Source organism: Pinus tabuliformis, chromosome 5_1 (genome assembly GCF_031772625.1).
Source record: "Pinus tabuliformis cultivar Carrire ecotype Pingquan chromosome 5_1, CPIR1, whole genome shotgun sequence".
NCBI classification, from domain to species: Eukaryota; Viridiplantae; Streptophyta; class Pinopsida; order Pinales; family Pinaceae; genus Pinus; species Pinus tabuliformis.
The window spans coordinates 430,205,918-430,220,000 of record NC_142305.1 but is presented as its reverse complement, the minus strand read 5'-3'; the positions used below and the strand labels follow the sequence as shown (position 1 = coordinate 430,220,000).

Here is a 14,083-nt window from a genome sequence, read left to right as displayed (position 1 = left end):
ATTCACACTTTTTCTGGCCCCAGAAGTTGCAGATCGAACTTGTTGTGAGTGAGTGACAAATGAGGTCGAGTTGCTGCCTTTATATAGTGATTTTTCCCCTCAGTTTAGGCTGACTTGGTGGAGGAGGCCTAATTGACTTATTTTATAATAAAATAAATTTCTTCTTTGACAAATAAATCCCAAGAAGGGTCTTTTACAATGTGACATGGACAAGGACACTTGACATAAACCCTAGAAGTCTTCAATGGAGACTTTGACCTAAAAAACAATTGACCCAAGCATGAAACCCATGCTTTAATAAGTCAATTTCTTTAATAATAAAAATTATTTTTCTTTCTTTTGATAAATATATTACATCATGACTCAAGTACAATTATGAAGACCGACACTAGTTACATTTTTCAACACTCCCTTTCAACTAGGGAGGTATTCATAATTACAAATATATAGACGTACATGGAAGATCTTCAAAATGAACTACGAAGAGTTCTAGCACACTCAGTGTTGCAGTCTAGATACCTGAGCATGGTATTCTATCTGAGTGGGACTAAGATGGACTCAAGCTTTCATCCATTCTAGGTACCATGAGGCTTACTTGCTAACCATCAACCCAGAGATCTATGTGTATCCAAGGTCGGAGCTCGATGACTAACGATACCCTCCCTCTTCAGGATCTAGACATCAACACATAGGCCACCATATGTCCTCCCAACTATCCACCATTAGATGCTTCAACTCTACCTATCAAACTAGATATATCCATTTGTCCAAGCATGCTTCCAAAGTGTTCAACCTTTTTATGGAGAGATTTACCTGTACAAACACAAACCCCAATCAATAATAAACTTTCAAACATACACATAAGTAAACACAAACCTTCAGGGTCCTCATTCATTCTGATACTACACAATTTGTTGGAAGCTTTCTTCTTCTTTCATTTCTTCAGCAGCACCAAATGTATCTTTATATCTTCTCAAGTCTTTTTGCACCTTCATGAAACATGAACATTTATCTGTCATTATTTATTCTTCAAGGTATTTATTATGATTGTCATAATATGCCCTCCCTCTCAACTGGGGAGATATACCCTTTCTTCTATCCAGACTCCCTCTCAACTTAGGGAGATCAACCACTTCCTTCTTTTATAACATCAGAGAATCTTTTACGGCTTCATCAAGGTCATCTTGATCATCATCATCATGCTTATATGAACATCTTCATCATCTTGAAGATTATGTACCTGCAAAACTTAAATGGCAAGTACAACCAAATACAAACATACAAAAGCATGAAGTTAACTATACCATAATCATGTTACTATAATGGAAGCATTTAGACTTTAGATAAACACCTAAACCTAGTTAGGTTCATAATCACCTAGATTCCATCATCATGACTTAAAGCAATTCAATCATAACACTAGGGTTTCACCAATTTTCAAAATTTACATGTTAGACTCTACCATGATTTAATGCAAACCCTAGATTCCATCTTCGAGACACAAAGCCTTAGATATCAACAGTTAATAACAATCCTACCAAGTATCTAAGGTTTCAACAATGTTAAATTCTACTATGGTTTGTTGCAAACCCTAGATTTTATCATAAAACTAAATCATATCGAAAACAATATCATCATATCCTAGAATATCAATCTCTACTAGGGCTTGTTACAAACCTTAGAATTAGCATCCTCGTATATACATATCTAGGATTTCATAATCATGCCTTTGCATTTCATGATATTATCTACTAGGTAAACCCAAGATACAAAAATTAATATATCAAAGTTAGATACACAATGATTTTCACGGGGCTAGGGTTTCGATCAAACATACGAACATATACCTAGGGCTTCATTCCTAGAATCTTACTTTCAAGGATTTTGTTCACAAACCTTAATTCACCAAATCTTAAAGATTTAGGATTTCAATACATAACTTAGCTATTAATAGCAAACCCTAAAGGACTAGGGTTTCTATCATAACAATACCAAAATCGTAAACATGAAATGAATACGTTTTATAGATCTTATCAACAACCCTAAATAGACTAGGGTTTCATAATCAATATTGACATACCCTTAACAACAAGAGGCTAGGGTTTTATAGTGAACCCTAAAGGTTAGGGTTATACAAGAATGATCAAATAATATCATGAGGGTAGATTCAATCTAATGATTAATCATCCTAACAAGAATCTTTATGATTCAAAACCCTAGACAAAACAATGTCAATAATGTAAAGCAAATTCAAAAGAAGAATGATCGTACCTTTTGCATGAAGAGAACTTAATAACAAAGCTTATAGTTTAAGACATACCTTGATTGTTCCTTAACAAACCTTGCCAGACATTAGTACTTAAAGGGAAAAACTTCTTCCATGATTCAAGTCTATCCCTTGAAGTATCCTCCATAACCCTTGAGCATTCATCAAGCTTTCCTAACCAAGGAAAATATAAAGAGAAATGTTATTAGTATATAATACAAACAAAATACTTATCTTTTGGAAAAACGGTGGAGGCTCCCTCTTAGTCCAATCTTGAGTAAAACCTACATCTTATCAAAATTATTCATAAATGTTCTAACGAGACATGTTAGACCTACAAACTCTAGAAATCAAAACATAAAGGAGAATAATTCAGAACTCTAAAAATAGAAGGCTAAGAAGGATAAGAGAGAGCGGATTTAGTAGTATAAGTCCTTGACTTCCCATTCTTCAATCTTGCACTTCTTAGGTGGAGCTTCATCGACAATAATCGCATGTTCTCTTTCTCTCTTCCCATTCCTTGGATTTTCTGGACATTGATTTTTATAATGACCCATCTTATCGTTGAGAAATCAATGCAAGTAAATTAGGATTTGATTCCTCTTTCTTGATAATTACTTGTGAGTTATGTTGGCTTCTTTTACTTCTTTTTTATCTTATCTTTCATCAATAAATTACCATATTATGTGTGTATGAAGATCACAAAACAAGAGACATAAGATGTAGGCACTATGCCAGGGACAAACCCCCCTTGAGGGGAAAACCCAGTAAAAAATTATCTTCCTTCAATAGTATTCTTTGAGACTCTTCAACCTAGGCAAAGACCAAACCTTCCCTCCACACCAAGTCAGCCTTCCAGATCTTCGACCCTTTTGCAGCAGCACTTTCACCCCAGCAACTTTGACTATGCAGCAACTTACGGCATCAGGAAGCAACTAGCAGCATCAATACTTGGAAGACTTCAATCTCTCAAACTAGGGTTCAATATCTCGCACCTCTTTTAGGCTTCTTCTTCCTACTTCTCACTTCTCCAGCTCCCTTAGAGATATCGAACTAGCTTGAGATGAGATTCCCCAAATGAATTCGACTTCCTTCTATTTATAGGCTCCAAGTGAGGTCGAATTGGTGTCCTTAGGCTGACTTGATCTCTTCTAGGCCAACTTGGTCTAGAGTTTACATAAATTATATTTGACTCAATACTAAACCTTTTTAGATGATTCAAAAGCCCAAGAAGGGTCTCTTTAAATGTACAATGACTCTATAGACTCAATATTAATCCTAGGAGTCCACAATGGGGACTTTAACTAATATAATGATGACCCAAGCATGAAACCCATGTTTTAATAAGTCATCGATACAATAATAAAATTCTTTTCTTTACTCTTTTGACAAGTACATTTCATGATGACAAATACATTAATGAAAACTGAACCTAGTTACATTTTCCAACACTCCCTCTTAACTAGGGAGGTATTCATAATATACAAATACAATGGAAGATCTCAAACTATATGAACAATCAAGAGTTTAGGCACCGCAATGCCATGGACTAGATTCCTAACCAGGGCAATCTATCCATTGGTCTCTCGTCAATTTAGGCACTGCAATGCCATGGACTAAATTCATGACCAAGGCAATCTATCCAAGTGGCAATAAGGTGGACTCAAGCTTTCAGCATCTCTAGGTACCATCAGGGTTACTTGCTAACCACCAACCCAGGGACCTAGGTGCATATCCATGGTCAGAGCTCTACGACCCACGCCACCCTCCCTACTTTGGGACCTAGACATCAACACAAAGTGTCGGCCAAATGTCCTCCTAGACAATGCTTCACTCACAAAGCCTCAACAAACCTCTTCCAATCTCTTATCATCAATACAATCTGAAATATCTATTAAACTAAGCATGTTCCTTAGATATTCAAACATATTATTAGGAAGAGCCTTTGTTAGTATGTCTGCTACCTATTCATTTGTCGAGACATACTCCAACTTCATGATCCCATCCTGCACCAGGTTCCTAATAAAATGGAACTTATTGTTGATATGCTTCGTTCTAGCATGAAACTGTTGATTTGGGGTAGCATCGGATGTGCTCTAGCCACAAAAATTGGTGGAGAGGCTAAGGCACGTGAGATCTCCAATACCCAGAAAGGGTTTGGGCAGATTCTAAACAGTTTGGGAGATATTAAAATAATTAATATTTTTAATGGAGTCCCTAAGTCTAAACATAGGGAAAATAAAATATTAATGTGAATTAATATAAAACTATGTTACAATGGTCCAAAAGTCATGGATCAAGACAAATCTAATCTTAGCTGTTGATTAGGGACTTAATCTCGACCGTTGATTTGTTAACGAGAAAAGTATAAGAGGAGGCTTGAGGGTCACTTGGAGAATACACCGAGTTGATCAAGATTTTGACTTTCTAGGGCTGGGTTTGCTGAGGAAGTCGAGAGAGTGATCAGAGTTGCAGCTAAGGGGCAGTGAATACAGAAGCAAAGAGGCAAAGATAGCACCAAGAGGATCAGCGCAGTAGCTGAGAGTGAGGGACGCAGAACCAGCGAGGGGTTCATGCAGAGCCAGCCAAGACTCACGCAGAGGCAGCCAGGAGTTGCGCAATGCCTTAGAGGGCCAGCGTGGGTGACGCAAAGGGCCAGAGGGCTGACGCAGTGCCTCCAGAGGCTGACGCAGGCCAAGCCAAAGTGACGCTAGGCAAACGCTAGGCCAGAAAGGGCTGATGTTGTCCCTAGAGGCTGATGCTAGGGTTTCGTGGGGTAGATTGGTGTTGTGAAGCTGCGGAGTGATTATCTGGGGTTTCAACCAAAACATCTATCTCTGACTGAGAGGTACTACTGCCAAGATTATTCTCTGTTGGGAGAGCCAATTTTGGCACCCAGATTGTATTCAGAAACTGCATAATAATAAAACCCTCAGATAGCTGCACTGGTTTTCCCGCATTGGGTTTTTCCAGGGACATTGGTCCAAAAACAACGGTGTCACTTGTGTGCTTGTTTTGTTTCCTTCAGTTGATGATCTGTAATGTGTTGAGCATGTACTTGTATTTATTTCCAGTATTTAGATGGTAAATAACTTGTTAATTAACAATACAAGTAGGTAGGAATAAATCAGTAAAGTACATGAAGGGTTTCTAACAGTTAGACTATCAGAGGGTGGTTGCAGACCACAGGAGAACTGAGGACATCAACCGAGCAGAGCAGTAGCAGTAGAAAATAGTTGTCCCGGGTGACAGAAGTTGTTCCTATTAGAGTAGCAGCAAGGAAGGGGTGACACAGTGCCTGCATCATCAAGATTAAGCCAGGAAGAGGCCAGCGTAGAGACTGAGGAGGGCAGAAAAGGCTCACGCAGAGCCACGCAGAGACCAGGAGGGTTGACGCAGTCGGCTAGGGGAGCGTTTCGGCCAGTGCCTGATTGCGCAGAGCCTAAGAGCTCTAACCTTCAGTTTGCTAGGGTTTAGGAGGTTGTGGGTAAGTTGAAAAGTGGAGCTGGTGGGGTATTGTAGTCAGAACAGTACCTAACAGGGCAAGGCCAAGGAGGGAGTTGCTACTGAGGATTTCTAGCCGAGAAATCCGAATCAGTGGTGCAGTTGCACTAACTATCAGAGTGGGGACATCTCGACATTGGCAGAAGGGTTTCCAGGAGGGAAATCGAGGCTCAGAGGGAGTCACACCAAGAACTTCCCGGAGGGAAGTAGAGGAGCAGCGAGATGGCAGTGAACGGGGTAAGAGACTAGGATAGACTGGACGGAGCCTTAAACTTTGTAGTCTGGAAGGCCAGAATCTTATCCGTTCTAGACAAGAATCGTGTCAAGCACTTCGCCTTGAGGACAATAGCAATCCCAGTTAACCCAGCTGATAATGACAAGTACGAGGAGGAAATGGCGAGGGCCAAGAGCATCATTCTTGACGGGGTCAAGGACCATGTAGTACCACATATTGCCGAAAAGGACACAGCGAATGAGATGTGGGAGGCCCTAAAGAAATTGTATTAGCATACTTCTGTGCAGAGAAGGATGTTACTAGAAAATCAACTGTGGTCATACAAGATGCAGAAGGGAGAACAGATCGACATCTTCCTCGGTCGATTGAAGGAGATCCGAGATTAGCTGACTTCCATAGGGGCCACGCCGAATCAAGAATTGATGGTGAGAACAGCCCTGAACGTAGTCTCAGAAGACTAGGAGGTGTTTGTCTAGAGCATACTGGGAAGGGCAACCCTTCCAGATTGGGAGGAAATGTGGGCGGCTCTTTGCCAAGAAGAGATCAGAAGGCTGAGCAAGGCAGGAAGCAACTGCAAGGGGATCAGAATCAAGAACGAGGAAGAGGTGGACGCTGCCCTAGCATCTGAGGGAAAGCAGGAGAAATGGAAGAAGGACCTCTCCAAGGTCAAATGCTTCCACTGTGGGGAGCTGGGTCATTATGCGACCTAGTGTCCAAGGAAGAAGAGCAAGGGAGAGGCCTCCGAGACCAAGGTTGCGCGAGACGAAGGTTGCGCCAACAAGGGCAAAGAAGGAAGTGGAGACAGACAATGACTGTGCCATGAGTTCACACACACCACTTGAGCGGAAGTGGGAGACATCGAGCTGTAGTCAGACGGACTACAGGCGATGAGGGGCAGGATCCTCGAGGTACCCAGCCTCTTGGATTAGACCTTGCTACAGGAGCCCCGAAGAGGAGTAGCAGTATTGGCGGATGTCAGTAGAGATAGATGCGGATGGAGCGACAGAGGGAGCTACAGTGCAAGATTCCCAGGACAGCATGAGGCAGCAATGCGAGAAGCACGAGAGTGTTGCACTAGTGCAAGATGGCACAAAGTGGTGTGCAACAGTGCAAGATGCATGGAATAGTTGCAGCAACACAGAGGTCAGAGAGGGAGCACTTGTCAACAATAGAGGGAGCTTCAGCATCATGGGTGTCTCTAGCCCGACGGAGATGTCAGAGTTGGGAGATCAGTTACTTACTTCTCAGTAACTGGGTTGCAGTGCAGCAATTAGTAGTGACAGTGCTATGGGCAGCACGATGCAACAAGATGAGAGGGAGTTATAGTATCGATGCAGCAATGGCAGTGGCAGGGCCATGGGTAGCAGTACATGATGCAACAGTGCAGATGATGGGCAGTAGGCCTAGCATCAGCACAGGGACCAATGTCGGATGATCAGGGTGATACTCAGTGAGGAGTATTGTTAGAGCACAGTCCTTGCTAAGAGGGAGTATTGATTTGGCGTAGCATCGGATGTGCTCTAGCCACGAAAATTGGTGGAGATGCTAAGGCACATGAGATCTCCAATACCCAGAAAGGGTTTGGGCAGATTCTAAACGGTTTGGGAGATATTAAAATAATTAATATTTTTAATGGAATCCCTAAGTCTATACTTAGGGAAAATAAAATATTAATGTGAATTAATATAAAACTGTGTTACAATGGTCCAAAAGTCATGGATCAAGCCAGATCTAATCTTAGCTATTGATTAGGGACTTAATCTCGGTTGTTGATTTGTCAACGAGAAAAGTATAAGAGGAGGCTTGAGGGTCACTTGGAGAATACACCGAGTTGATCAAGATTTCGACTTTTTGGGGCTGGGTTTGTTGAGGAAGTCAAGAGAGTGATCAGAGTTGCAGCTGAGGGGCAGTGAATACAGAAGCAGAGAGGCAGAGATAGCACCAGGAGGATCAGCGCAGTAGCCGAGAGTGAGGGACGCAGAACCAGCCAAGGGTTCACGCAGAGCTAGCCAGGGCTCACACAGAGGCAGCTAGGAGCTATGCAGTGCCTCAGAGGGCTAGCATGGGTGACGCAGAGGGCCAAAGGGTTGACACAGTGCCTCCAGAGGCTGACGCAAGCCAAGCCAGAGTGTTGGGCCAGAAAGGGCTGACGTTGTCCCTAGAGGCTGACGCTGGGGTTTCGTGGGGCAGATTGGAGCTGTGAAGTTGTCGGAGTGATTATCCGAGGTTTCAGCCAGAACATCTGTCTCCGACTGAGAGGTACTATTGCCGAGATTATTCTCTGTTGGGTGAGTCAGTTTTGGCACCCAAATTGTATTCAAAAACTACATAATAATAAAACCCTTAGATAGTTGCACCAATTTTCCCGCATTGGGTTTTTCTAAGGACATTGGTCCAAAAACAACAGTGTCACTTGTGTGCTTGTTTTGTTTCCTTCAGTTGATGATCTGTAATGTGTTGAGCATGTACTTGTATTTATTTCCAGTATTTACATGGTAAATAACTTGTTAATTAACAGAACAAGTAGGTAGGAATAAATCAGTAAAGTACATGAAGGGTTTCTAACAGTTAGACTTAGAAATTCCAACAGAAACGCGGGATCTCTAGACATCTTGATACAACTTTGATTGTCACAATTAATCACAGTAGGACCCAGAGAATTCTCTAACAAATCTGTCAGAAGCTTCCTTAACCAAACAACCTCCTTTCCTACTTCACATGCAGCCACATATTCTGCCTCAGCCCTACTTAAAGCAACGAGATCTTGGTTCCTACTCATCCATGAGATCATAGCAGCTCCCATACTAGAACATCCTCTGGTAGTGTTCCTTCTGTCGGTCTCACTGCCACTCCAATCAGAGTTCGTGAAGCCAATTCGCTTGACTTCCTTACTATCATACTTTAGGCAATGATGTAAGATTCCATGAAGATATCTCAATATGTGTTTGGCAGCTATCCAGTGGTGATGACGAGGCTCCAACTGAAACTGGTGATGACGAGGCTCCAACTGAAACTGAAATTGACTAAAAATCGTGATTTGGCCCAAATCACGATGGGTGCAAAACCCCAACCTTGAGTTCCAAGCCCACAAGTGACTCTTGTGGTGCTCCATCCTCCAAACCCTAAACCCTAGGGCTTGGAGTACCTCCCAAGCTACTCAAAAATCAACACACATCACAACTCCTAGAGAGAAATGAATCATTAAGTACAATAATCATTTTTGCATCTAATTGGACCAAACTTGAATGTAAAGGGCTATTTAACACTTCAAACAAGATTTCCCTTCCAAATTTTGGGGCTTTGAACTCGCAATGGTGTTTCCTCCCTAGGTAGGAGTGGCTAAAGGACAACCCTATTAGGTGTTTCCAGCCCTCAAGGGGAAGTGACATTTCCTCATTGCACCCTTCAATCAATAGGTGTTACGTGAAAAATGATGGTAACGAAGGGCAGAAGACTTCATGGCCAAGTGCCATGGTCAAAGGGACTAGCATGATGGGGATCCACATCCTAAGTGTATATATGTGAGAAGAGAGCAATTGTGGAGGCATCAATTACCAACCCAGCCTTTGTTTTTCACCCCTCTTGTGTGCCTTTTACTTTTTCTTGATTTTTTCTTTTTATCACTACTCATAGCTCAAAAAGTTAGAGCTTGCTTTGTATGATGTATAGCAGCTTTATTACCCCTCAATGATGAGACAACTCATTTTCCATCAGGTTTAGGGCATCCAAGGGTTCCTTTCATGATGTATAGGAGCAATGTGGTGCTCATGAACCAGGTTATGGTCATAAAGGGTGAGGTAGAGCTCATGCTAGGCTTTTGCCCATGTGCTAATGTGTATGTCCCCACTATCTTTTGCATTTTGATGTTCTTTTAATTTTTCTTTTATGACCATTATTTGATCTTTCTTTTTCTTTTAGCTACATCAACCTCCCAAGGCCAAATTCCAGGTCCTACCCAAGTATTAGGACATATAGGTGCCAAATCCTAGAGAACCAATGGTCATCTGAACCTGAAGAATGGATGTGGAATATAGAGCTTGTAATGTAAGATGGAAAGTGGTAAGTATAGATGGAACACGCTATCTCAATCAGGGCTTCCCAAGTAGTGCCCCTCCTATACCCATTGGGCCATTAGGGGAGGTCCCACTGGACTAGGGTTGAATATTAACCCCCCATTTAAGGTGAGGGAACAAGATCACGGTCAAAACCCCTCCTTCCAAGTCACCCCATAATCCATATCAAAAGCCCAAAGTACAAACAAGCATAAGCACCTAATTGCAAAATGAATAAAGTACCTTTTGACCAGAAGCCCACCTTCAAAACCCCTCCTTCCAAGTCACCCCATAATCCATATCAAAAGCCCAAAGTACGAACAAGTATAAGCACCTAATTGAAAAATGAATAAAGTACCTTTTGACTAGAAGCCCACCTTCATTCATGTGCTCTTGCGAGATGGGTGACAGGCATATGACTGATGCAAGTGGTGGAAATGAATAGTGGCACTTCATCGGCTAGTGGTGGTTGTCAGGGGCTACTGGTTGGCCCACTGGATGTGAAGTGTGGGAGAAAAAAATTCTCCTAAGGGGTCACCCACTTTTGGTGGGTAACAGGTAATACATTGGGAGAGTCCAAAAGTTGTAAACAAGTTTTAAGCGAGGAGAAAACATGAATGTTAAATCAATCAGGGAACATGCTGAACAATAATCTTAGTGCAAGAAATAGTTCTGAAGTACAGGAGGATGAAGTTAAACAACAGTAGGAACAGCAGGCACATACACTTGATTAGGTATAGAAAAAACTAAAATAACTGGCATATGTGCAGAAAAACATACCAAATGTAATGCAGCTCCCAACGGAAAGAGCTGTAACAGCACCAGGGCTAAGCCTTGCGTTATCAATGTATGTACCATTGGTGCTATTCAGATCTGTGACAAATAATATCCCTTCTTTCCTCTCCAGGCGAGCATGTATACCAGATACTGTCAAAGATGATTTTATTATTTACAATGACACTAAGTAATCGAGCATCAATTGAGCTGTTAAAACTTTCAGATTTCATGTGATAATCTACAGCCAACATAGATCCATCTTAAATCCAGATCTCAAGCACTGAGAGAAATCAAAACCCTTGAGGCACAAACCTCTCCACAAGTTTTTGCACCATCATTTGAAAGGTTTGCACTTCAAGGGATTTGTTCCTTCTCAATGCTTGGTAGATCCAGGGCTAAAATGGATCTATGCTGATTATTATTGAAGTATATATATATATATAAACTGACAACAGTGTTACGCTCCTTCACTCACTCATGATACATCTCCCCATACTGGAGAATATAATGTGCCTCAGTGCAATAATACAAGAGTATTCATCAACTTGAAACTTGTGCAAATATAGGAATTACTGATTACATTTTGTTATAAGCAATTAACCTTGCAAGGAAAGGACAACACATAGCACTTACTTTATATTGCCTAGATGAACAAACTGTAATTGAAGAAAAGATGGCCTATATAACGTTTTTATATAATTCCAGCATTGAACTATGATCTTCATGTCCATGAAAGATATATGTTATAAAGTGACTGACACAATCCTTTACCAAGTATAAGTACATGACTTTCCTTTTCTTGTAGAATCACTGGAAAAGTAAATGCATATCACCATAAGAAACCAATACAATATTGACAGTATAATTTACATTTAGAGCTACCTGTAGCAATTGGCATTACAATATCTGCTTTTTCTGGAAGACGGCCTACAGTTGCAACATCCTGTTTATATAAAGGTCAAAATAAGTTAAAATGGCCCTTGAGCAGTGGCATCTTTCATTTTAGATCAACAAATATGGAAGCAAAAGTTCTTATATACCGAGGTCAATTCAAATGCTTCTGGAGGAGAAACTGGTTGACCAATGTGACTTGAATTACCATCACCTGTCCATAAAATGTTAAACGGTTACTCAGAACAACATGAACATAAGGTAACCATATGAAATTTGTGTACTCATTACAAAAGTATGTTCAAATCACATCCATAAGGTAGAACTGCAGATTCATACACTCAGATTAGGTTGGTAAAGTCAAATCATATATGAAATAAAAATCTGGTAACCAAGGGCCTCGTATGAACAGAAGGAAAATTGTACAAAATAGGGGTAGAAGTCTGCTACAGAGACCACAAACCTGAAGGAACGCAACTCATGCAAAAAAGTTGTCAGAACAATAAAGAGTTTAAATTTTGCCTTATATAGGTATAATTGGTATACAATCTGTGTTATTGTATTGGCAAGCAAATCTTCTCTGCTTGAGGATATCATGTTAGGACTATTCTTTTGCTATTGGCACTCAATGCTTCCAATATCTCTGGCTTATTTTGCAGCGTAAAGTAAATTGGGCACGTTCTGAGCCTCTTAAAGATTGATCCCTATCAAGTGGGGCACTGAAATTGGTGGTCAATCCTTGTTTGATGTGTCTCATAGAAGGTTTGGACTAATGATACACCCTGTTAGACCCTCCATAAATCCTATCATTTGGCAGACTATGCAAGTGTATATAACCAAAAGGAGACTTTGTCAACTGCATTAGTTGGATTAGTCTTCATTCGTTTGTGCAGATTTACATCCACCCGACATACTTTACACTGTATTTTAATCTTTGAGCTACAAACGTTTGTCTCCTTAGGAGGAAAAAACATAGTTTTCTATCCTGTCAGAGCACTGAGCACCTACATGCCTAGAGACATTCACACAAATCTTTCTGGCAAACCTTGTTATTGATAAAATGCATCATCGTCATATCTGACCCTGCTGTTTCATTTTTCGTGCTTCCAATCTTCACAACATTCCCCAGCAGCCATCCAACCTACAGCCCCTTTGGCTCCTGCCATGTAATTTTTTTCACTCTACAGCAGTCCTAGAAGCACCCCGTCAAGTACAAATGAATAAGGTGATGGATATTAAAGACTTTCAATCTGAATTTTTTTCGTTTTTTTGCCTCAATCAGAAATTTGACATCTGACATTAAACCCCTTTCCTAGACCATTACAGATGCGTTTAATCAAAACTATTTGCTCTGGCTTCCCATCATCTTGGGCCACCCATATCATCCATGCTATCTATAAGTCAGGTTACATTTCAGACCCAGCTAACTATAGAAATATTATGGTAGCACAAATTTTCAAGACTTTACTCCAATATCTCAGATACTCATCAATCACCTGGTGCAGACATAGGGCTAAGAAATACCTTTTGATGTTACCACCACAAATCTAAGACAGAAATTTTCTTCAGGCCATCACAATCTCAGCTCAATTGGTTGGTGCCATTATTGTCAGGGCATTGCCATTCCCAAAGGATGAGGTGCACTGAGTCCACACCACCCGCTTCACTAGATACCATTTATGGAACAGGCAGAAGTGCCCAGAGTGTTTCCCAGGGAGTTATTTCTAAGGAAAAAAAGGAGGCATAATAAAGGTTAAAAAAAAAGCAACAAGAAGACAAGCATAACAAAGAAAACTGCACCAACTTCCATGATAAATATAGACAGAAAGGGTGCCCCATGCAAGGAAAAATTCACGTGCCAAGTAAGTAGATCCGTAATGGGCTCACACAAGGCCCAACCTGTATCAGAAAAACTAGTAGACATTGCAATCCTTCCAAGTCAGTAATTTAATTTTGTCTGAGGGTCAAGCCAGATAGTTGTTTGTCTAAGAAGAACTGGACAAAGTTCTCCCCAATATATTATGTGTCATTCATAATTGAATTTGTGCAACTACTGCTACAGGGACAGAATTTACCATAATTCAGGCATAAATTTTGTGTTGTAGTGACAAAAGATGGCATAATTTAGCACAAACTGTATACCACAGTTACAGGACTTCCCACCCATCACAAGTTATATCTATAGTAAATTTCCTTTCCTTTGTTCAAGAGTTTGATTCGATGGCTTACATGTTGCAATTACCTCCCCATGTTAAGTTTCACCCTATGTATCAAGCTATCTCATAATTTGGTAATATCCTGCTTGTGTTGATGTCACAACCTACAGAAAATAAAAAAACTAACAAAATAATGCAGTGC

The 14,083-nt window shown here is 40.7% G+C and overlaps 1 protein-coding gene across 1 annotated transcript in view; it reads right to left on the bottom strand.

Annotated features, from left to right (window-relative positions):
* Positions 1-14,083, bottom strand: part of LOC149165340 (uncharacterized) — a 116,427-nt gene that overhangs the window by 89,029 nt on the left and 13,315 nt on the right. Inside the window, exons 2-4 of the mRNA XM_089431119.1 lie at positions 11,875-11,939; positions 11,717-11,777; positions 10,838-10,984 (exon numbers count right to left, since the gene is read on the bottom strand). Coding sequence (XP_089287245.1) covers positions 10,838-10,984; positions 11,717-11,777; positions 11,875-11,939 — 273 coding nt within the window. The remainder of the gene's footprint in view (positions 1-10,837; positions 10,985-11,716; positions 11,778-11,874; positions 11,940-14,083) is intronic.